Below are 26,147 nucleotides of genomic sequence, written 5' to 3'. Positions count from 1 at the left end.
TGGAATGGCGGCTCCAACGTCATCTGGACCAGATTGGCCCCTCATCCCTCAGGAGCCAAAATAGACCTCAAACCAAAACAACCACATTCCAAACAGGATGCATGGAGAAGGGAGAGAGGATGCAAAAGACACTCAGACTGTTTTCTAAGTTTCTCCAAGGCTCCCATATAAACCTTCTCCAAACATAACAAAGTTTAAAATTATGAAGAGCTTCGTTAAGACGTATGAAACAAAACTTTGAATCGATTTTGGATAAAGTCACACTCAACTTATTTGGGAGCTCTGTTTTAATTAATGGCATACTTTAAGGGCGCATGTCATGAACTGTTGTAGTTTTTATGGACTTTGGAGAATTTAATGCAAACTGTTACTTAAGCATAGTTCATATAATTTTAGCTAAAATAATCACCCCAAAAGTATTCAATTATGAGATTTCAAAGACTTAATTAACAGTACATGAAATATAACATTTCCTTTTTGTGTGTAGCAGAAAGAAATTTGAAGGAAAAGTTTCCCAAATCCTAGGGAAAGAACAAGGTTTCAGTTAATGAGTAATAAAAGTAAAGAATTATTCAGTGATATACCTGATGGTATTTGAACACTTTTAAAATTTTTATTCATAATATTTTAAAATTTATTATATTTTGTCTTTTTGAATAAAGAATTAATGGTAGACTTTCTGGGGAAAAAATGCTGCCACTAGCATTAGTAAGCAAATTTCTTGGCCTGAACATAATATTAACTAGCTATATGGCTTTGATAAATTAACATAGCCTTCCTGGAATTTCATATTTATAACTGGAAAATAATTGTATGTTTTCCATCTACTTTTGGGGGTCTACTTTTTCTGATCCCTGGAGTCTCTCTAATGCTCTAAGGTCAATTTTTAGAGATTCAGTCTCAACCAAGTCCAGAAGTACATACTTCAGTAAGAAGCCATTATGATTCGGCTACAATTTTTCCATAAACTGTAGTTTAAAAATCCTTCTCCAGATGGGCATAGTGGCACATGCCTATAATCCCAATACTTGGGAGGCTGAGACAAGAGGATCACAGGTTTTAGGATAGCCTCAGCAATTTAGCAAGAACATCAGTTAACCTAGTGAGATCCTGCTTGAAAAATAAAAATAAAAAGGGCTCGGGGTGTATTTCAGATGTAGAATGTCCTTAGATTCAATCTTTGGTACCAAAAACAAAATAAAATAAACAAAAAATAAAACAAAACCTTCTTATTCATAAAAAGGAAAAAAAACCTTAAAAGTTCTGATACTATATTCTCAAATACAAATATAATAATACTTCTAGATTTTGGTTTTATGGACTAGATATGAAATTACCATGTATATCTTCTACATAATATCTTATTTATTTTCTATCTTATAAATCCAACATAACACTTCTTAGAGTTGTACAAGATAATCAGGAACTAAATTGTAATGTCTAATTTTAATAACTACAAATATAAATAAGAATTACATTTGTATACAATTTTACTTAATAATTTTTGCTTGAAATTCTTTCCAAAACATCTTTTTACCTTCAACAATTGAGATGTAAAATATTATGAGTACAGTACAACTCAACCCTCCTTTTTCTTCAACTACTCTCTTTGAAATATTTTATGTTTAAAATGAAAGAGGTCAAGATAAATCAAAGGTGGAAACAGTGGTAAACAGGATGTATTTCCTTTCTACAACACAGATGTAGACTCATTAATTCTGAAGTGTAGTTCCCATGAAATGGTTGTTTGTGAATGGTAACAGTGGAAGAAAGAAAATTGTGCAGGTCTTAGAACAAGTAATATGAGTTCATTGGTTAAGAAATTCCAAATGCAATAAGAGTTTGGTTGCATTGAAAAACAGGACCACTGGTTTTAACTTCCCTGCAGCTGTATAACATCTGGAACAAATAAGGCAAGTTTCTATTTTTGAGTGAAGAATGCTTGTCTGAGTGATTCACACCCTCCAAAATGTTTCCAGTATATTATCTTTAGGGGAACCAAGTAGAAGCACTTTTCACTCACAAGCCCCCCCATTCCAGTATTATCTGAACAGATTAAAAAATAGCATTTTTCTTTTACTGTTAGAAATATTAACCATAGGAGAGTGTGCTTTGCGTCTTACTATAACATAAGTGCTCTTTACCTGGCACGATTCACTAGTAAGGTGAAAGAGATTGTATAAAATAGTCAAAACGGGAAAATCTTTCTTAGTTGCACCAGCTTTTCTTATCCTCTTCTTCCAATCACTAAAATGAACAATACCCATGAGAGCCCATCATTTGGAAATATACTTGGCTAATAAATATTCACAAATATTAATTGGATAAATTACTGAATGGTTCTCTCAAAGCAAGTCATTATCATAATAATCAAAAGTTGAGTAAATTATGTCACAAGTATGGGATGGAAAGCTAAGGGCAAGAATGAGTACAGCCACCCCATTCTAGACTGATCCAAATAATCAGAAACGTTTGCAGGAATGTATCATTCAAAAGAGGTTTTATAGAGGTTATGAAGAAATCTTTACTTTGGTTTACACTTTCAAGTCTTCTTGTGTGGTCCCAGGAATATGTAATTCTCAATGAAAATATTAAATTAAAACATACTTTTGAATTATGAACAGACCCAAGCAGCTCAAGGGACCTGCTCAAGAAAAGCCACATAGTTAATTATTAGTAGGATCTAGCAATGAAGCTGAAACTTAAACATTATGAGCCTCCATAGGAGAAGCAAAGATGAGCAAGGAATTAACCCTTACCCTTTAACTGCTAATTGGTTTTATTTTGTTTTGGAGTAATAGGCATGCAAATATATAACTGAAGTATAAGGCAGAAAGTGACAAGTTGCAAAAGAGAAATGCCTTGGGAAGTCAGTGAGAGAAAGGATGACTTTTGATCTGGGGGCAGCACTAGGATACATGTCAGGTACTAATGGGGGACATAACCTTTTAGATGGGGTTTAAAGGATGATTAGGAATTTAACTTACAGAGAGACAGTCACCACCAGGAATTAAACCTACTAGCTAAAATGTATAAGTATATGACAGACAAAAAGAAACTTAAACCGTTCAATTTGGCTGCTATTTTGGCCTCTAGGAGTGACATGGGAATTCAACTTAGAGAAGTCATGACAATCTTTGAGTACAGGACTGATGCGGACTTTGAGCTGCACTTGATGGGAAATAGTGAAGGCTCTTATGCAGGGAAATAACAGATGAAAGTCATATTTCGAGGTGATTCAAGGGTAAAGAATAGGACAGATGAGGGAAGAGAATTTGAAGATGAGCACAATTACATTAATCCAGGTGAAGTGCAAAAGGATTAGTTAGAAGTAGAGGTTAGCAGATTTTAAGTTGATGCTTTCAGTATTCCAACTACCTGCTCATTCAGGTAAAGACAAAACTTAGAGAATATATATATATATATATATATATATATATATATATATATATATATATGTGTGTGTGTGTGTGTGTGTGTGTGTGTGTGTGTGTGTGTATTAACTTAGAGATATATATAACTTAGAGAATATATATATATATATATATATATATATATATATATATATATATATTAACGTTTTGAAGAGATCTCATCTCTCCCCAATCCTCAGAAAAAAAGAGATGTGCCAGGGCACATCTTCAATATGGTTGCTTGATGACTGGCTGATAACGAAACAAGAAGACCAAAAACCATTTAAAAGACCTCAGAGATGTGTGGGTTCTGTTAGATGGAGGCCATGAGTGAATCAAAAGACACTTCCATAGACCTTTCTGGATACAACCTGTGTGTACAAATGACACATTGATTTAGAAAGATGTATTTCTATTTTCTTTCTATATGGTCCCCTTGACTGTACTTATCTAGCCCAGACTCTTCTTTTTGAAAACTGTTCACAACTGGCCATAACAGTGATCTATTTGAGAATGCAACCTGTCATGATGAAAGCTCTTTGTCACATCTCACCCACCACAGCTTGATAAGGAGTAATCCTGTCAATACAGTGAGGCATTCCCCTCCTCTCATCTCACCCTGGCCAGTCAGTTTCCACCCCCGGAGAGTCAAACCGAATCCATATGTGGCATAGCCCAAGGAATCTCTATTTTTAAGCTTCCCCAGGTGATCCTAAAGATTAACTGGATTTGATATTCACTGCTTTACATAGTAATATTTTATTAGCTATTGCTTCACCTTACTGTATGTGCATAAAGGAATCAAACTTCATTCCTTTAAAATGAGTTTTAGTTCAACAGTCTTAATTTTAAGTAGTTTAACTGCATATTCCTGGGACTGCAAAGGAAACTAGAAAGTACAGACCATATACCAAAGACTTGTGGATGACCTCCAGACATACACCACACTCTGTGCTTCCACTGATGAACTGCTGCTATTTTTCCTTTTATTTGCATCATTACACAGGGATGAGGAGAAAGTGGTAGCATCTATTCTTGATATCATCACCTCCTCAAGAATTACTTGACGGGCGTGGTGGCACACACTTGTAACCCCAGCATTCGGAAGGCAGAGACTGGAGGATCACGGTTCGCAGACAGCCTCAGCTACTTAGCAAGGCACTTTGCAACTCAGTGAGACCCTGTTTCAAAAATAAAAGGACTAAAAAATAGGGCTGGGAGTGTAGCTCGGAGTTACATTGCCCCCGGGTTCCTTTCCTAGTACCTAAAAAAATAAAAATAAAAATAATCATTTGGCAAAGTAAGTACTTTGTCCAGATGCTCCAATGAAGCAATATATGTGACAGAAACTTGTTAAACATAAACTTGCAAGGCAGGGCAGGAACTCATTCTGGTTGCTTTACCACTGTGTTGCCAATGCCAGCAACATCCCTGCCCATGGTAGGTGCTCAATAAACATCTGTGGAATGAATAAACGTATATTAAATATTTTTCTAAAGAAATGAGTACTAGAGCCAAAAATAATCATGGAAATGTTGAGGTTAACTTTAAAATATTTTAGGGTCTCAGGCACTAGAAACATATGTAAAGCTAAAGCTATTTTTAGCTAAAACCTACCAGAATAATTGATTCTGGTGCTTTTTTCCTTGGCAGGTGAAAGAAACCTCAGGACTCTTTCTCTTTGCTGAGCCTTGAAATACAGAACTTGGGTGTCCAGGGCAAATGATAAGCGTATGAGTGATTGAGAGAAGCAGTGATTTCATAACTTTAAAAGTAAATGTGTAGCCGGGCATAGTGGCACACACTTGTAATCCCCACGCTTGGGAGGTAGAGGCAGGAGGATGGCGCAGGTTCAAAGCCAGCCACACTGGCTTAAGAGACCCTATTTTCAAATAAAAAAGTATAAAAATTAGGTCTAGGAGTGTAGCCCAGAGGTAGAAGGGTTTCCAGGAACCCCAGTACCACCAAAATTTAAAAATAAATAAATAAACAAATAAATAAATGTGTAGTCATTAGTTTTTGTGAACAAAAGAATATCTAGGTAAGCAAGGCAAAACTAAAAGTAAATTAGACCAATGCAAACACCTGTTTTGGGCTTAGCACCTTTTAGTTTAATTTGAAGGAAGACTTCAGCAGCACCTCTCAAGGCTCTTCTCTAATGTGTTTGCTCCAACAGCAGCTCCCCCCAGACCCTTGCTGCTATGAGTAGAAAAGGTGTAATTGCCTCTGCTGGGCCTCTGCCTCCCAGTTCATTGACTGCTCTTAATTGCCCTTACCACCCAGAACTTAAAATCCCAGCCTGTGTCAGCCTTGAAATTGCTCTCCTCAATAAGGAAACCCATAACATTCCCACATCCTTGAGGTAGATGGTTCAAGTTTAATCTCTTGGAGCTCTGGTGAAGGCCCTCAATTTAATTTTTTTTTGCAGTGGTCTGATATAATGCCTTTTGAATATTAAAAACAAAAACAAAGACCAGGCTTGGTAGTACATGCTTGTAATCACAGTTCTTGAAAGGTTGAGACAGGAGGAGGATCACAGGCAAGAGGCCAGGCTTGGCAATTTAGCAACTTGACCCTTAGAACTTAATAAGACCTTGTTTCAAAATAAAAATAGGGCCAGGCATGGTGGTGCATGCTTGTAATCCCAGTATTTGGGAGGCTGAGACAGGAGGATCATGGTTTGCAGACAGCCTCAGCTCTTAATGAAGTCCTTTACAACTCAGTGAGACCTCAGTGAGACTCAGTGTTTTAAAATAAAGATAAAAACTAGGGTCTCCAATCTTGAAAGTAGAATGCCCCTAGGTTCAATCCCTACTACCACAAAAAATAAAAATAAATAAATAATAAATAAATAAAAATAGCAGTGGGGGGGGGGTGCATCTCAGAGATAGAATGCCCCTGTGTTCAATCCCCAGTACAACAACAACAAAAACATACTAAATAACATAAATTTAAGCAAGGCTATACTTTTTTTAAAGTATTTGAAAATTTCCCCTAAAACTCCTTAAAATACCGGGCCAGTGGGGCAGGGGACATTTACTGAATCGCCAACTTTTTTGGACCTTGGATTTTCCTTGGAGGCCTCTTATAAACGTTGCTTTTTAACTATGGCACAGTCGCAGTTATTAAGTAAAGCTGAGGTCTTTGCCAACTTTCTGGTTTTGCTGCCCAAATTGCTGAATGTTTGGTTGATTATAGGCCTAAAACACCCACATACTAAGTAGCTTTTAAACATTTTCTCCTCTGGGCAATCACCTGGTATATCTGAACTGAAAGTCCACCACATATAAATTAAGTATTTACTCAACTAACTACTGCTAAAATCAATGGCCTTAAGGAATACATTAAAATTACATATTAGAGATTAGCTTTTATGAATTAAAACTCCTAAAATTTAAATGCCGTGTCCTCCTCTTGACCTGGAAAACTGATTTTAATTTTATATGCAGTATGTATGGATCAACCCCTAGAGATAAGCACATAGTTATTAAGTGTTCAATGCATGAGCTTATATTTAAAGTGTAACACAAGAAAAGTAAGCTGAAGGAAAGAAAAAATAAGTATATAATTTTGAATGATTATATATCATAGTGTTTAGTCATAAATATATAAATAATAACCCTTGACCATCCAAGTGGAATATTGACAATGAAAAGTACATATCCCAATAAAATGTACATGACAAAGAAAATTGACTGAGCTCCCAGTTATAAATGTAGCCAGTCAAACATCATGCCAAAAGTAAGAGGCAGCATTCTGACCCAGGAAAGCCAGACTGGAGCTGTCTGGAGGAAAGGACAAGAGCATGGGTGCTTGCTTACTTCTTTCTAAAATGTTTTGCCACCAACAAAAGAATATGAAAGACAATGAAAAAGTTAATTTCCTGGCTGGATAAAATGATTGAGTACAAACAGTTTCCTCCATGATCTCTAACACCTGATTTCTAATGACAAAGAAGCAGACACAAGGAAATATGCTGAGTCCGGCACAGAGTTACTGGAGGTGCAAGACCTCAGTTAAGGATTTACTTATAATTCAAAGATGGTAGTGAGAGCAGCGGTGCATCCCTGAATCCCAGAACTTGAAGGCTGAGACAGAAGAATAGCAGGTTCGAGGCCAGGCTCAACAACTTAGCAATACTCTTGGAAGTAGAATGATCCTGGATTCCAGTAATAATAATAATAATAATAATAATAATAATAATAATAAATAAGCATAGGTTTGTCTAGATCTTTATGTAGTTAACTCATGTGACTCCTTTCGACTGCTTACAATTTCTGAGGCATTGAAACCCCAAAGCAAAAAGAGTGATGTTGAGGTTTATTAAAGTACAGAGTACAGCAGCATGAATAGTGGTCAAAGCTATCAGCAAGAGAAAATTACCTCCTGTTGACAAGGCCTAGGAGAATGTTGCTGGCTGGGATGTCTTCAGTATAAACAGGTGGCCTCAGCCATGTACATTGCCTTAAATAAAGCAACAGTAAAAAAAATATTATCAAGAAATTTTTAAAAATGACATTAGCAGCAACCACCTCTTAAGGTCATGGAGTTGCTCTAGAGGATGGGTTCTTAACAAGTTTCATAGATCTGAAACTCAAAGAAAACAAAGCACATATGGTTATATGCAGAGAGAGTACTATAATATAGATGGAGTATTGTAATAATGTTTTAGGATATTCAAAGACCTGCCTAAGTTCTTTAATCAATCCCACTTGGCGACTGTAGACTTGAGGACTCTCTCAGATACATGAGCGTAACTGAAAGGGTACTACAGGACATCTTGGAAGGGGTCCTGGATTGGTACCAGGGCTCAGGCAGGAAAATCCCACTTGGAGGGGAAATATTTAAAATGAGTTGGAGTTACAGATATTTTATCAGCTGTGTAATGAGGGGAAATTACCTAACCCCTTTGAGCACTTCTCCACCTGTATTTTCTCATCTCTTAAAAAAATCTATAAAAAACAGCCATTTTGCAAAAGGTTGTTTAAATTATAAAGGGATAGTGTATCTAAAGTGCCTGCCACTGACTTGGTGCCCAATGAATGAATTTCTTCCTAGTGGTGTACTATATCAGAAACCATGGAACTCCTAAAAGGCAAGCCATTTTTCAATGAATGAGTTAAAAACTGAAAATAATCCATATGTCCATGATTTTTCAGTGACTATATGAGTTATATTATATCCTGTGTTAACTTTGCTGCTGTGGCCAAAATACCTGACAAGAACAACCTATAGGAGGAAAAGTTTATGTTGACTCAGGATTTTAGAGGTCTCAGTCCATGGTCAGCCGACTCCATTGCTCTGGGCCAGAGATGAAGCAGAACAGGGCGGCAGAAGGACTTGGCAGAGAAAGCTGCTTACACCATGGCTGTTTGGGTGAAGAAAGGGGACATGGAACTGGGGTGAAGATAAGGCCTTTCAGACATAGTCCAGTGACCTACTTCCTCCAAATAGGGCCTACCGCTCAGTAGTCTGTTCAGCTATCAATGGAATCGTCTATCAGGTAGATTAATCCATTCATGAGACCAGAGCCCTCATGATCCAAGCACTGCCTAAGAGCCTCACCTCAGAGCCTTGCAACACTGGGACCACGTTCTCAACACATGCACCACCAATGAGGGGAACCTTCCAGATCTAAACTGCAACAATACTTACAAAAGAAAATAGTATGCAGCAGCTGAAAAAGTCAAAGCTCTAGCCACTGATATTGATGTACTATTGCAAACAGATGGTCGAGATACATTAATAAATGAAAAAAAGCAAACTGTGAAGCACCATAGGTAATATTATAGCCTACGAATTAGTCATCATTTGTATAGGAATTTCACACTGAAGGATATCAAGGCTGCTTTCTGTTTCCCCCTCAATTAATAAACTCTCTACAAACAAATTTAAAACTAACACGTCCTTACTACAAGATTTCTAGGTTTATTTTTTCCCTTAGTACACACTTTTGACATTGCTGAGTCACAAGATGTATACTTTGTAAAGCTTTGGCAAGGTGTCCTCAAGTTGTGTTGCAGTCACACCCAAGCTGCTGCAGACCCTGTACTCACTATCCTCTGTATACTTTTTAAACTTTGTTGATTTTACAATCAAAACTTTCTTTTATTATTATTGGGAAAGTACATTTCTTCCTTGTGGATGTTAGTATATTATATATTTTCTTCCATCATTGTTACTGCCTTCTCACTCCTTTATTCCTTTATTTCTCTTATCCTTTGTGTGAGGGTGGGAGTGGTATTATAGATTGAACTCCAGTGCTCTACCTCTGAGCTACACCCAAGATATATATATATATTTTTTGGTGGTACTGGGGTTCCTGGAAGCCCTTCTACCTCCAGGCTACACTCCCACACCTATTTTTACATTTTTATTTAGAAACAGGGTCTCCTAAGCCAGCGCGCACGGCTAGCTTTGAACCTGCGTGATCCTCCTGTCTCTGCCTCCCAAGCATGGGGATTACAAGCGTGTGCCACCATGCCCGGCTTGTTTTTCATTTTGAAACAAAGCCTTGCCAAGTCCTCCTATCTACTTTCTTATATGGTTTTCATAGGTTTATGTTAAATTAATTTAAATATACACATAATTTAAATATAAAATTAATAAATATATATGATTTAAATATAAAAATTTAAATTGTTTTTAAAATATATACAAAACATTTGGCTTTCATAGTTTTACTGATGTACTAAAATTTAAATATCTGTTTTTTTAACTTTTTTTTTTTTGCAAGTATGGGGATGGAACCCAGGGCAGTCGGCCTCCTAGCTACACCCCCTGCCCTATTTTTTTTCTTTATTTTGAAACAGGGTCTCACTGAGTTGCAGAGGGCCTCACTAAGTAGCTGAGGCTGTCCAAGAACCATGATCCTCCTATCTCAGCCTCCTTTATGCTGGGATTACAAGCACGCACCACCACGCCCGGCATTTTTAAACATTGATAATAGTTCATAGTAAGAAAAAACTAAGTTTATTTGGCCCAAACTACAAATTTCCCTTTCTTATTTCATTCATTGTTTCTATGTTTTAAAATATTCCCATACGAAGAATGAGACAATATTTTCTTATGTTTTTGTTTTTTTTTTTTCCAAATGTGCTCATGGTTTTACATTTAACTCTGTGATTCTGGAGTTCCATGGAGCATGGTTGAGTTTCTTTACTTTGTTCCTTCCATAGTTATTCTTCACTAATTGTTTCCATGGGTCTTATCCCAATATCTTCTTTGACTCATATTTATACTTGGTGTGAGGTCCTTTCTCTCCTGGGCCCTAGTGCTGGCTTCAGGCAGAAGTGTTTTAGCAGCTCCTTACAGTGTGCAGTGCTGTGAACTCAAGGTGAGAACTTTTTCCACACAGAGCTTTCCTAGCCAGTCATCTCACTTGTTACCCCTGTTATGTGTGACTGCTTTTAGCACTCTCCTTATCTGTGGGTAACAAAACTTTCCAAAAGAAGATACAGTTGTGATCCTTATATAGAAAGTGAGCATGTGTGAAAAATTTTAATTTGTGAATTAGCAGGTAGCCATCAAGGTTTTAGAAGTGGCTTACGGAGCATTCAAAGAGCAAAGACAAATAAAGGGAATAAAAAATCATAAAATGAATTTATGAATATAGAATTGGCCTATTAAATTAATGCAAAAATCAGTTGTAGTTTATCAAACACAACTACTTTACATTATTATAGACTATAATTATTTAAATTATCGGATTTCTATATTGACACAGTTACCATATAGATGGGAAAACCCAGATGAGTAAGTAATCCAGATTATTTGTCCATTTCCATTTCTCACAAGTTTCCCTGACAGTTACCTTCCCCTCATCATGACACTTTCAAGAAAAGGTTATTCTTGATTATAAAATAAGGCTGGTTTCATCATTTTTGCCAGTGTTTACATAGGTGCAGCAAAGTGTTATAAGACATTTTATGTTTGCTTTATAAACTAAAAGGCCAGACAATTTTGAAAAAATAAGAAATTAAATTCTTTCTGGAAAATTTTATAAGGAATCTTTAATTAGACATTTAAACCCTCTCTCTCTCTCTTTTTTTTTTTTTTTGGTGGTTCTGGGGTTCCTGGAAGCCCTTCTACCTCCAGGCTACACTCCCAGACCTATTTTCACATTTTTATTTGGAAACAGGGTCTCCTAAGCCAGCACGCGCGGCTGGCTTCGAACCTGCGCGATCCTCCTGTCTCTGCCTCCCAAGCGCGGGGATTACAAGCGTGCGCCACCACACCTGGCCTTAAAGCTCTGACAAGCTCAAGAAATATGCCCCGCCAGATTTTACCTGCAATAACTATAAATTAGGGTAAATTTCTCTCTTCCCCAGGTTTCCAAAATATCTTAAAGTTACTTACATATAAGATATAATTGGACCCATGAAGCCAAAACATAGGCCAGACTACAGTGAAGGGCTTTGTAGAAATTGTTTCCTTAAAGTTAAATGAAGCCAGACATGGTGTCACATGCTGGTAATCCCAATACTTGGGAGGCTGAGACAGGAAGATCTCAGATTCTTGGCCAACTTCAGCTACTTAGGCTTTCTGCAACTTAGTGAGACGCTGTTAAAAAATAAAGAATAAAAAATAGGGCTGGGGGTATAGCTTGGAGGTAAAATGCCCTTGTGTTCAATCCCTAATGCTACAGAAAAAATTAAATGAGCCTTAATTAAATGAGTCTTGTGTTCAAAAATGACCTTCCAGTTGAGATCTTGGTTATATCATTTTTACTATTGCATCCCCTTTAAAAAATGACTAATTTCTACTGAACTTACACAAATTACTAAATGGCCACTAAATCTAAGGAAACTTAATAAGAATTTCTGGATCATAGAGGAATAAGTGAGAATGTGATATCAGTTAAAAATGGTTTATAAGCCGGGCATGGTGATGCACGCTTGTAATCCCAGTATTTGGGAAGTTGAGACAGGAGGATGGCAGGTTTGTGGACTGTCTCACATACTTAGTGAAGCCCTCCACAACTTAGTTAGACCTTGTTTCAAAATAAAGAATAAAATAGGGCTGGGGATGTAGCTCAGAGGCAGAATTCCCCTGGGTTCAGTCCACAGTGCTGAAAAAAAAAAAAAGTTTATCTCCATTTATAAAAGTAGAATCTGCTAGAGTTCTGTGGTTTGAAGATTGTTTAATAAACTGGGGAAAAGCTATCGTTGCATATCTGGAAAAGAGAACATTAAAATAACATCAATAATATTGCATAAAAATAGCTACAAGAGCCGGGCATGGTGGCGCACGCTTGTAATCCCCGTGCTTGGGAGGCAGAGACAGGAGGATCATGCAGGTTCGAAGCCAGCCGCGCGCGCTGGTTTAGGAGACCCTGTTTCCAAATAAAAATGTGAAAATAGGTCTGGGAGTGTAGCCCAGAGGTAGAAGGGCTTCCAGGAACCCCAGTACCACCAAAACAAAACAAAACAAACAAACAAAAACAAATAAAAAACTATAAAATAAGTCTGGGAGTGTAGCCTGGAGGTAGAAGGGCTTGCAGAAAACTCAGTACCACCAAAAAAAAAAAAAAAAAAGAATAAAAACTTGAGTAGGGGGTGTAGCTTGGAGGTCAAATGCCTCTGGGTTACATCTCCAGACCTGCAAAAAAAAAAAAAATTTAAAAATAATAGGTACAAGAATACTTTTCTCATTAGTTCATTGAATCCCATGAATTCCTACTCTATTGGATTTTGGGTAACTCTTTTTTTGCGGGTCTGGGGATGGAACCCAGAGGCATTTGACCTCCGAGCTACACCCCCTGCCCTATTTTTTATTTATTATTTTGAAACAGGGTCTCACTGAGTTGCAGAGGGCCTCACTAAGTAGTAGTTGAGGCTGTCCACGAGCCGTGATCCTCAGGTCTCAGCCTCCCAAATGCTGGGATTACAAGAATGCGCCACCAGACCCAGCTCGATAACTCATCTTTTCATTGACCTAAAAACGCTCCTGGAAGTCTCTACTCATTGTACCCATGAAGCATCTGTTAGTCATCTAACCACTGTCAGCTCCCCTTGAACTGTCAGTATTTAAAGCACCCAGTACAGTCCTCTTACATAAGATTCTGAGATTTTTCCTCTTTACTGAAGGTGTAAGTTCTGGCCTCTAGCCTTCAAGGACTTCAGAGAAGGATCAGACTAAAATGCATCGGTAGTTATTGGGGACTCAAAACCACTGTGATTGAATTTGTAATAGAACTTTTCAAGTGTGAATCATCAGAGGAGGGTTTGTAACAAGAATAATGCAGCAAATAAGGAAATTTAGTACTTTTAATGATATAGAAAACAAAGAATAAAGCTGCAACAAAGACAAACTAGATAAAACATCTAGTTTTAGGGTAATGATAAAATTTATTTTAGAAGACGTCTGTAAATGGTATATCTAATTCAAAAATAGGACAAAGTCCTGAGACATAATGAATACCAAGAATAGCAAATAGCATAATGCAGTCAGTAAGCAGACATACCTCACAACTCTACATTTATAGTTGAAACAATAGCTGAAAATATAACTAATAACAACCTGCTGTAATTCTCTAATATTATCTGGCAAAGTGAAATGGGAATATTCTCAAGAATTGCAGTGTTTTTCCTGAGATAAATACATGAAGACACTAATGACAATGACAAAATGTTAGGGGCTTCCCATAAAGCATACAAAGTTTCTGAAGTATCAGTGACATCATATCTGTGCACATTTTCCCAGGTAAGGGCTGAGCATATGTTCTGGTTTCCCAACTATTCCTGTGGGATTCTAGGAGTAAACAATTATTTTTAGCACCTCTTTCAAAAGTAAAAGACTAAATCTTTGTGATATTTTTCAGGATACCTCTGGGAAGTCTCAAAAATTATTTTAAGTGTAAGATATATCCTGAACATTTTATTTAATTCTTTTCTATACTTAGTATCCAATTATGGAGTGGCAAAATTTATACACACAAAAAAGTTAAAGTGTATTTGGACATTTAATTAAGATAAGATCAGGGTGCCAGAGAAATCCTGAGTTAACTATCAAACATTTTAATAAAATATTTTAAAATAAACATAGAAGATAACATAATTGTAAAGAGCTCTTTTAAAGTGAGAAATCTTCTTTGTTTTCTTTTATTTCTCTTAAATAACCAAGGATGTAAAATTAAACATAAAGCACAGAAAATTATTTTTATAGGGGTTAGAATCTTTCTTATCTAAGAAAATTACACAGAAGATAAAAGCTTTTCATATAATAGGCAAAGGAAAGAAATCAGTAAACCAAGAAAGCAAATACATCAACACTAGACCAACTTTACTAAAATTTTAACACCTATCAGCTTCTTTTCAGACCACAGTACTATAAACAAAGGCCAGTAAAATTTACTTCCAAAATGTATCTTTTGTTTTTCTATCTGATGCACACACAAAAAAAATTGTGTGTATGAATACAGGGGTACTGCCATTGAGCTCAGAGGCATTCTACCTTGAGATACACCCCTATATCTTCATGTATGTATGTATGTATGCATGTATATATGTATGTATGTATTTTTTATTGTTTTTAAACAGAGTTTTGCTAGATTGCTATGAATCTTATTAAGTTGCTGAGGCTGTTCTTGAACCTGAGATCCTTCTGTCTCAGCCCCCTGATTACTGGGATTATAGGTGTATGCCACCACCTCCAACTTCACAGAAATTCTTAATGTATCCATAAACACAAAATAATTTTTATTTTAATACTAAGATGTTATAACTGTTAACATTTCAATGCATTCACTATTGTTATGGTCAAAAGAGTCGTTATTTTTTAATTTCTTAATTTTTACTTCTCACGTGACAAATATTGATAAGTTATAACCCACATACCTAAAAGCTGTTTGAGATCAAAGTAAGTCCCACGATTATTAAGGGAATTTTCTTTCTTTTTTCTTTTTTTTTTTTCTTTTTTTGAAATCCTGGGGATGGAACCTGGGACATTCTACCTCCAAGCTACACCCCCAGCCCTGTTTTTTATTCTTTATTTTGAAACAGGGTCTCACTGAGTTGCAAAGGGCCTCACTAAGTAGCTGAGTCTGGCCAAGAACCTGGATCCTCCTGTCTCAGCCTCACAAATGCTGGGATTACAAGTATGCACCATTACTCCTGGCAGGGGATTTTCAATGGGAGAAAAAGCCTAAGAATTTCTCTATCTTTCTTTCTGTCTCTCTCTAGCTCTCTCCTCTGTCTGTCTCTCTCTTCCTCTTTTTTTCTCCTATTGTATACTATCATTTCACTGTTATATACTAGTCTAAAACCCCTACTATAAGGCAAATTTATTTTCTCTTTATAACATAAACACATATATTAGTCTTATTCCTGTTACTCCTAGTCTAGTCTCAACTATTTATATAATAGTGACTTTTAGCAAGTAATTTCAATTTTAGAGAGAAAATTGGAGGTAGACAATTTATAATCACCTTACACACATTTTAGCAGACTAGCAAAGTTTACCTTGTAACTGTGTGTGTGTGTGTGTGTGTGTGTGTGTGTGTGTGTGTGTGTTGATGGTGGTAGATATTAAACCAAGGGACAGTCTACCGCCAAACTACACTCTTAGCCCTATTTCATTTTTTATTTGGAAATAGGGTCTCACTAAATTGCTTAGAGTCTCACTAAATTACTGAATTTGTCCTTGAATCTATAATCCTCTTATCTCAGCCTCCCAAGTACTGGGATTAGGTGTGTAACTCCATGCCCAACTTATAACTTTCTATATTGATATACTTTTTCGAAAAAAAAATTATAATTCATTAACAGGACTAAAGACAAGCACTTCACATATAATATAGCAAAATTATATAAGCAATATTATATCTACTAGTTATTAGATTTCCAGTATTCCATGTTAGAAATTATCTAGATAGCAAAAAGGAGTATTTATTATATAATTCAATACAATATCAGTTCTAAGTTTTATGTTGCCTAGTAATTTGAGGAAGTATGTCTAAGCTGACATACTCAGAAAAAATAATTAAAATTGAAATGAAATGGTTACAATAATTATTCTATTTAATAAAATCCAAATTTATATATCTCCTTATTTTAAATACTATACATGAGTATATTAATTTGATAAGCATACCTAAGTAAGTTTAAAAATATACATAGGATGAACTGTTGTTCATATCATTCCTAACACTGATCGACCAAAGGACATAGCTTTTATAGTAATAAAAGTGTTTGCCAAAGATTTACTATAATTATTAGAACTTATATTTCCCCCAAATATCTTCATTTCTACATAAGTAACTTCTTAAGTATGGCACAAAGTATCATAACTTTAATTTTCTCCTTTCTCAAGAGTATGGTAAATATTTGATTTATAAAATAAATTATTTATATAAGAATTCCATACAGGCCAATAAAAACAGAGTTTCTTTAAGAGACGTTTTAATCAAATTTATTATACTCCAAAGATAGAAAAATGTTGTGCATTTGCATGCAAAGACCTCCTTAAGTTATAAGGATTTTACACAGACATATAGACAGCTAGTAACTTCAGATCCCAACATTAAACCCCAGGTCAAAAATAAACACACATACAAAAATCACCGCTCTTTATGTCAAAGAGTTATTCTTTTTCTTGGTGGACAAAAGATTCTCAATTTTGCCTTAAGTAGGCAAGTAGATAAGCAATGAAAATAAATACTAAGAAACTATATTCTCGATTGTATGTCATACAGCAAAGAATAAGTCTCGATAGTGCATTTACAGATATCACAAGTATTAGACCATAAAACCAAATTCCAAAGCACTACTGTCAGCAATGAGAAATAATTTATCAATTGTAAGAGCTTCAAAGATAAAAACAAAACACAAAAATTGTGAAAATAAAAATATGGAAAGAAAGGATCCGAAAAGTTGCCATTTTATTGCTATTGACAGTTTGTTTCTGGGAGTCAAGAAAAGAGATGCCAAGGTTCAAGGAAGTGAATTTCCAGGGAGCTGAGCAAGTCCAGTTAGGTTCTACAGTAGGACTACTCAGCCATCAGAGGAATACACTGGACATCACAGGAAATGCTCCAAAGTGTTCACAAGATAATTTTCTAAAAAGGAGTATAACCATAGCACTTGTACACATACAAAATGAAGACTCTAAGATTTTTATTTAATCCATTAATCACAAAAGGAACCATGCCTCCCAAGTACTGGGGTTGCAGGCTTGTACCACCACACCCGGATGATAAACTGTTATTTAATGGCCAATTAATACATGAAAAATAATGTTCAACATCATTAGCAATAAAGGAGATGGAAATCAAAACTACACTGAGATTCCGTCTAACTCCAAACAGAACAGCAACCATCAACAATCAATGCTGACAAGGATATAGGGAAATAGGAATTTTTCTATACTATTACTGGGATTGTAAATTAGACATCAGTGTGAGGGTTCTTCAGAAGACTGGAAATGGATCCACCATGTTATCCAGCTATACCACTCCTAAGTATCTTTCCAAATAAACTTAATCATAATATTATAGTAATATATGCATACCCATGTTTATAGCAGCACAATTAGCAATAGCCAAAATACAGAACCAACTGTTGTGTCCATCAACACATGAATGGTTTACAAATTTATACACACAAATTCCATTCAGCAGTACAGAAGAAAATTATGTCATTTGCAAAAAAATGGATGGACCTGGAGAACATTATGTTAAGTGAGATTAGCCAGTCACAGAAAGTAAAGGAGCATATGTTTTCTCTCATATACAGAAACTAGGGAGTAGTCAGGATAACAGAGGGACTCCAGATAATGGAGGAAGAACTCTGGTGCAGCCAGGGAGGTGGTCTAGGAGAAGGGGAGGGGAGAGATGGAGGATTAATGAAGGAATCACTTCCATTGACCTTATGTACATACAGGAGAATACCAATGTCAATCTCAGTACCCTGTATGGGGAAGGGGAATAGGAAGTGAGCCCAGAGAAAACCCACCAAGTGCTGTGTGCATATATGTCACTATCACTGTGAACTACATTATGATGTGAGTCTATAATGTACCAATAAGAAATATAAATAAAAAGAAGTCATCCAACAAAAAATTCTAGGGAAAGATGGATTCTTAGCTAAATTTGATCAGATCTTTAAGGAAGAACTGATGACAAAGTTTCTCAAATTAGGCCATGAAAGAGAAAAGGTAGAATACTTCTAAATTCATTCTATAAATTTTGTATCACCTTGATTCCTAAAGCAGATAAGAAACACTTTAAGAAAACTATGGGCCATAACTTTGGTGAAATTATTTTTAAAAATTGTAGTACAGCTTTAACAAATTGTATTCAACAACAAATTTAAAAGATTGTACCTCAAAACTTAAATAAATTAATTAATAAGAATAAAACTCTTAAATTTGATTACTCAGGGAAATTAATGAAGGAATCACTTCCATTGACATTGTATACATATGTGAGAATACCAGTGCCAATCCCAATAAGCTGTATGAGGAAATGAGAGTGGGGATGGAACTGGGGAGAAAGCCCAGCAAGTGCTGTGTGCATGATGCCACTATCACTGTGAACTGAGTTATGATGGGACACTAATGTACCAATAAAAGTATAAAAAGAGAATAAATAAATTCCTCTCCTGATACATAGGTAAGACCAAAGCTAAACCTACAGTGAAATTTATTACAGTTGGAGGAATGAGGGAAGAGGAAGCTAAATTAGTTATATAGATTATGAAACAAAAGTCAACCACTAAGTCAAACATGAGAAGGGAGAGGCAGGGGATGGGGTGGGAAGTGAGGAAGGGCTAAATGAGTGATGTGTGCATTGTGCCTTTGCCATTTTGTATCTCATTAAGATGTATGACTACCACGCACCAATAAAAAATTTAAAAAGAAATAAATAGTGATATTATGAGCACTCCTTTCCAAAAAAAAGAGAAAAAAACCAGTCCAAATTAATATAATAAAGCCATAGAAATCAAGAAGAAATTGTCTCAGATATCAAGTCAATAACTATGATTTTCTCCAAGTGCAGCTCAAGAAGAACAACTTCCAGAGTAGAAGAAAGCTTCAGGAACAAGAAGTGGTAGCTTTCAGAATTCCATTTCATGCAATTTGGAGGGATAAATTAGCATTAGCATAAACACCATATACTCTCCTTGTCCACGACATATATCTTTTGTTATTGTTCCAATCCTTGTCTTGCTGGAAAAGAGATTTATGGAGAAAGACTAGAAAGAAAAGCTGCTTAAAGGAGCACACTACAGAAAGCATTATTGATCGACCTTGTTTTACTTGTAAGAATGATTGAATGAGCAGGTAATTGAGATATGATTTTGTAGCTTGAACATTTTATTTTATAGAATGTGTGCTTTCTTCCTTTTTATTTGTGGTACTGGGAATTGAACCTAGGGGCATTCTACCTCTGAGTTATACCCCCAGCCCTATTTTATTCCTTATTTTGAAACAGGGTCTCACTACAGAGGGCCTCACAAGTTGCTGAGACTGGCCGCAAATCTGCAATCCTCCTGTCTCAGCTTCCCATGTACTGAGATTACAAGCATGCACCACCATGCCTGGCTTAAATATTTTATTTTCTAGAATGTATGCTTTCTCTAGAGAATTTATTTTAGAGAAAAATAAAGAACTAGAGATGATGCATTGAACAGAAAAATAATACCATTTGACAAAAGATGATAAAAATCAAATAAATTCTAATCATTGAAAAAATTGTATGTGTTTTTAAGTTCTTATTTTTTCTGGTACTAAGAATTGATTCCAGAGGAATTCCACCTCTGAGTTATACCCTTCCAGCTCTTTTTTTGTGCCAAATTGCTGAGGCTGACCTCAAACCTGCAATCCCTCTGTCTCAGTCTCCCAATTATAAGAATTATAGTCATGTGCCACCACACCTAACTAAAATATTTTTTTTTGGTGGTACTGGGGATGGAACCCAAGGGCCTTCTACCTCTGGGCTAAATTCCCAGACATATATATATATGAATTATATGTATGTATTTTTTTTGTTTGGAAACAGGGTCTCTTAAGCCAGTGGGGGCTGTCTTCAAATCTGCATGATGTGCCTGTCTTTAGCCTTCCAAGCACGGGGATTACAAGTGTGTGCCACCATGTCCTGCAATAATTTTTAATATTTAAAAAAGTACATTTTTCTTTATTAGCAGCTTTTTATTTTGTACTGGGGATTGAACCCAGGGGCAGTCTACCTCTGAGCTACAGCGTCAGCCCTATTTTTTATTCTTTAATTTGAAACAGGGTGTCACTAATTGGTGAGGACTTCACTAAGTAGCTGAGTCTTGCTGTGAACCTGCCATCTTCCTTTATTAGCCTTCCCAGTACTGGGACTACAAGAAAATTCCACCACACTCAGATTATTACCAGTTTTTTTTTTTTTGCCAAAGAATTATGAAACTGGAAAAGAGTTAAGATCAAAGAAGTATGTGAAACTGTCTTGTATTATAATAAAGATGATAATTAAAAATGTAAAACAACATAAAACAATGGATAGCAGAAATAACTTGTATGAGTAAGCCAGTCAAGAAATATACCTTTTTTTTTTTTGGTACTGGGGTTTAAACCCAGAGGCATTCTACCTCCAAGTTACACCACCCCCCAGACTGCTTTTATTTCTTATTTGGAAACAGGGTCTCACTAAATTGCAGTAATTTGCTGAGGTTGATGATCCTACTGTTTCAACCTGTCAAGTACTGGGATCACAAGCATATACCACCATTTTTCATTGTACTCATTTATTGAAATACATATTTATTATACCCATTTCAAAGACTTTACAGTTTTTCTTATTCTGTTTAATAACACATGTATCCAAAATATTTTTAATTGGTGCAAGAACTTAAATTCCATAAGGGAAAAACAATATCAAAGATTTTTCTCTAGCTCCATATATGTTTCTTATTATTTTTTTCTAAAATAGAAGAGAGTCCAAACAACATTATACTTTTATTCACTAAATATACAAAAGGCCAAATATCTTATCTTCCAATTGTACATATTTTGCTGCTCTTTTATGTTTTTTCTACTCTAATTATTAGCTTCATCCAAATTATCTCTTCTGTCTTTATCAACACCACATTAGCATATAAGCTTTCTAGACATCTATCAGTGTGATTGATAATCCTGAATAAAAGTAAAGAGATCACATGTTTTTACCAATTATAATTTGAAGGGGAGAAAATCAGATAAAATTGTGTGTGTGTGTGTGTGTGTGCCGCGCGCACATGCATAGACAAAAGAGAGACATAGGAGAGAAAGAGAGAGAGGAGAGAGAGAGGCACAGAGGGAGAGAGAGTGAGCACAGTACTGGGGATTGAACTCAGGGGCTTTCTTCCTCCAAGTTACACAAGCCCTTTTTTTTTTTCACTAAGTTGTGGAGAGCCTCACTACACAGCTAAGGCAGTCTGAGAACCTGCAATCCTCCTATCTCAGCCTTCCAAATACTGAAATTACAAGTGTTTAGCACCACACCTAGCTTAAAATAATTTTTTTTTGATGTGTGAATTTATTTTTTATTTTTTTTAATTGGTGCACTGTATTCATACATCATAGTGGGATACATACTTTTGTAGACATACATGCACACATTGCCCAGTCAGCCCCCACCCGATCCCCACCCCATTCTCTCCCTATCCCTCCCTCCCATGCTTGGCTTAGTGATTGACATCTAGTATTATAGCAATTTATCAAAAATTAAAAATGATAATCTCATATAACAGTTTCATTTGTCTGATACCAAGCTTTTGATGACTTAAAGATAACATTTCAATATTTCTTTTTGCTTTCTTTCTTACCAGAGAATCTATTTTTTTCTATTTTTTAGGTGAAACTATCATATATTTATATATTTATTTTTCAGAAAAAAAATCTATCCTAATATGGAATATGGACTCTAGGTACCCACAACGATCTTGAAAAAGAACAAAGCTAGAAGATGTATATTTTCTGATTTCAAACCATATAAAGCTACAATAATTGAAACAGTGTAGTACTATTCTAAAGGCAGATATATAAACCATTGGAGTTAAATAAAAGCCTAGAGCTAAATTCTTCCCTATATTGTCAAGTTATTTTTGACAAGGTTTCCACGAACATTTGGTGGTGGGAATAATAATCTTTTAACTAAATATTGTTGAAAAATAATAATTACATGGAAAAGAATAAAATTGGACCCTTACCTAATCCCATATACAAATATTAACTCAAAATAGATAAAAGACCTAAATATAAATCTTAAGACTATAAACTTTTAGAAGAAAATCTGGGTCATAAAACCTCACAACATTGAAATTGGCAGTGATTTCTTGGTTATGATTTCAATGGCACAGGCAACAGAAGAGTATACAAACTCCCTAAAAAATAAAAAAGATATTGTATATCCAAAGACAATGTAAACAGAGTTAACAGTTAGTAATAGAATGGGATAAAATATTTCCAAATGCTATATCTGAAGGTATATTATTATTCCAACTAGAAATCCTAAAAATTAACAACAATAAAGGCAAACAATACCCTTTACAGATAGGTAAAAGACTAACATAAGTAATGAATCTCCACAGATAACCAATCTTAGTTGTCTGTTGGATGGAAAATCTTGTTTCTCTAGTTCTGATGTGTGTTACCTATTTCTTCTTTGTAGTTAATCTCTTTGAGTATTTTCTCTAGTGCTGGTTTTGAAGACATAAATTCCTTCAGTTTCTGTTTGTCATGGAAGCTTCTTATTTCTCCATCTAATTTGATAGAAAGTTTTGCTGGGTAGGAAATTTTTGGCTGGAAGTTGTTTTCTTTCAAAATTGGGAATATGTTACTCCAAGCCCTTCTGGCTCTCATAACTTGGTTTGGGAAGTCTGGAGTGATTCTAATTGGTTTGCCTCTGAATGTCACTTGGCCCTTTGCTTTTGTTGCCTTTAAGATTCTCTGCTTGGCTTCCACATTGGTCATTTTGACAATTATGTGGCGTGGGGATCCTCTTCTCCGATCCTGTCTAAAGGGAGTTCTATACGTTTCCTGGACCTGCGTATCGACCTCTTGCTCTATGTCTGGAAAATTTTCTGCTATTACTTCCTTGAAGAGATTGTTGATCCCTTTGGTTTCACTTTCTTTTCCCTCCTCTATTCCAATTATTCTTAGGTTAGCTCTCTTAAAATGGGCCCATATTTCTTCAATATCAGATTCCTGCTGTCGGATATTTTTTCCTAGATTAGAAACTATGCATTCATTTTTGGATTGCTCATCTTCTAAGAGTGAGATTCTGTTCTCCATGTGGTCTAATCGGTTGTTTGTGCTTTGAATTGAGGCCTTTACTTCATTAATTACATCCTTTATCTCTTTTTGGCTCTCTCTGAGTTCTTTTCGAAGCACCTCTATTATTTCTACAGTTATTTTCCTGATTTAATCTTCTAGAAATCTCTGATTTTCTGTTTTATCGGGTTCTGATGTTGTGGGGTTGTGAGCATTCATTGCTCCAGTATTATTCCTCTTTCCCATGATTTCGGAAGTTTGTGCCTTCTCTGGGTTCTTCCCTTGGGTCACTATGACTTCACTTAAGGTGCTCTGGATCTCGAGTCAGTAGTATCTCAGACCCCACTACTCCTTTACTGGATTGTATCACAGAGTCTCCGACCCAGAGAGTCGATAGAGGCTGCTTTACACTGTGGGGGGTGCCAGGTTGCACGTTCTATGGTGTGATATCACTGCCACCGCCCCTCTCCCACTGGGTCAAGTCCCAGTGAGTACAGTACTGGGATTTCTCCGCTGTGGCCCACAATTTGACTCACTGTTCTTGAGTACGCAGATGTATCTGTACTGGATTCGGTGAATTCAGTGCTGTTGCCGCCGGTGGCAATATGGCGCCGCTGCTACGCCCTCGGCTATGGGGCTGGCGTTTTTTTTTTCTTGGTTTGGATTTCCACTCTGAATCCCTGCAGCGTGTGCTGAGCTCAGCCACTGGGAGCTTTAGATGCCCTCTGTGCCGAGAAATCCCGCCTGGCTATTCCGCAGCGGCTCCCCTCGGCTTGCTGTGGCCGTCCCGTGAATTCGCCGGTGCCGCCAGCAGTATGGTGCTGCTGCCGCGTCCTCGGGCGTGAAGCCACGTCCTCGGGCATGAGGATCTCCTCTGTGGCTCTGTTCTCAGTCCGCTTTCTCTCTGGAGCCTGGTGATTTTTTTTGTTTCTCTGGTGATGTTGTTTTCTGGCTTTGAAAGGCGCTGATTTTGTGGTAATGGAGATTTGTTGTTAGCGGGGCTCTTAAGCCCTGCTTTTCTCCTAAAATAATTTTTAAATGTTTAAGAAAGAAGTCCTTCATAAAACCCACCATGGATAGGTACTTCCACTAGTCTGAACCCATCCCAAATCTTCTGTTTGACAAACTGGAAATCAAGGCAGGATTCTTTTTGAATTATAACTTGGAAATCACATGTTTTTCAAGAGAATTTATGCGGAGTTCATTAAGTCACAGCATCCAACAAAATCTAGGCCAGCATGGACTTGGAACTTGGCATCAACCCCAGGTCTTTTCAGGAGTATCACAACCCAGGGCCACAAAGCTCCTAATAGGAATCATCACTGCTCCTGAGAAACAGAATTATCTCCATGGATACTCTTGTTAGTTCTGTTTTCTTAACATAGATGCAAAAAGAAAATTTGTTTTATGTCAGTTATTTTCATGCACTCAACTAACAACGTAATTTGTATGTTTTAGGCTCCTCCAGGTGACAACTCTTCTAGAATCCCCATCCAGACAGAACTCTACACACAAACTATCATTTTTGACCACATTTCCAGAAGGAAGACTTAAGCACCAACATATTAGGTGGTTTTCTCATTGTTTTCTAAATTTAAATTAGTTCTCTAGTCAGAAGCAAGTTGTAATTCTATCAATGAATCCTGACACTAGAAAACAATTTAGAATAATAAAAGTTAGTAGAGATTAAAAAGAAAATTGGAGTCGTTTATTTCTTTTAATTGTACAGATAGATTCTTGATCTGATTTGAGACCTTTCTCTCTCTCTCTCTCTCTCTCTCTCTCTCTCTCTCTCTCTCTCTCTCTTTCTCTCTCTCACTCACTCACTCTCAACATTGAGGCTGATTGCAACAGTTCATGGAAGAGAATCTTGTTGCCACTTCAAAGATACATAAATTGGTGACATATTTTGTAGCTCAGATTTTCCAAAACAAAATGTTCCAGGTCCCACTATTGCTAAATCTAGTGGACAAAACATGAAGCCATGTAACACTGCTGTCTCTTAAAATCACTGAATACTGATAAGGGACCCCAAATTGGAGGACAGGCATACTACAGAATGCAGTCTTTGATAGTACTAAACAAGCAAATAAAATCTGAATTATCCTATGGAATGATGATAAATTGAATGAAAATGTTTGCTATGTGTATATGCCTGGACACCAGCAATCCCGCAACTGTAGCACTGAGATGAAATCTAAAAGAGACCAAATGAAGACTTCATAAGAGAAATGAATACATTTTCCTTATGTGCCCTTCAGGTGGCTTTGTGCACAAAAGATGCTATTCAGAGGCTACTTTTCATTTAAAATTAATATTTGGCTTTTCTTCCCATTCAATTCTTTTCCCTTTCTAAGCAACCTGTTCTGAGTTAATTAGGTGGGTGGGGCAAATGAAGTGGGAGTCTTTTGGGGGCAGTAGGAGACCCCAGAGGAAAATGTCCACATTCCCATGGGGTGAGAACGGTGTGTTCATGGGGGAAGGGATGGCAGGGCAGGA

At 36.3% G+C, this 26,147-nt stretch overlaps 1 protein-coding gene across 2 annotated transcripts in view; it reads left to right on the top strand.

The window, feature by feature from the left end:
• CFAP299 (cilia and flagella associated protein 299) overlaps positions 1 to 25,202 on the top strand; it is a gene marked incomplete at both ends in the record, with an annotated part of 643,668 nt that extends 618,466 nt beyond the window's left edge. For both annotated transcript variants that reach the window (XM_080697001.1, XM_080697002.1), the window contains one exon: positions 25,107 to 25,202. In XM_080697001.1, coding sequence (XP_080553127.1) covers positions 25,107 to 25,202 — 96 coding nt within the window. The remainder of the gene's footprint in view (positions 1 to 25,106) is intronic.
• Positions 25,203 to 26,147: the final 945 nt, after the last annotated feature.

The sequence above is a fragment of the Muscardinus avellanarius genome (genome assembly GCF_963383645.1).
Source record: "Muscardinus avellanarius genome assembly, chromosome: 6".
Taxonomy (NCBI): domain Eukaryota; kingdom Metazoa; phylum Chordata; class Mammalia; order Rodentia; family Gliridae; genus Muscardinus; species Muscardinus avellanarius.
The sequence above is the reverse complement of the archived record's forward strand: the minus strand, read 5'-3'. Positions and strand labels throughout refer to the sequence as shown.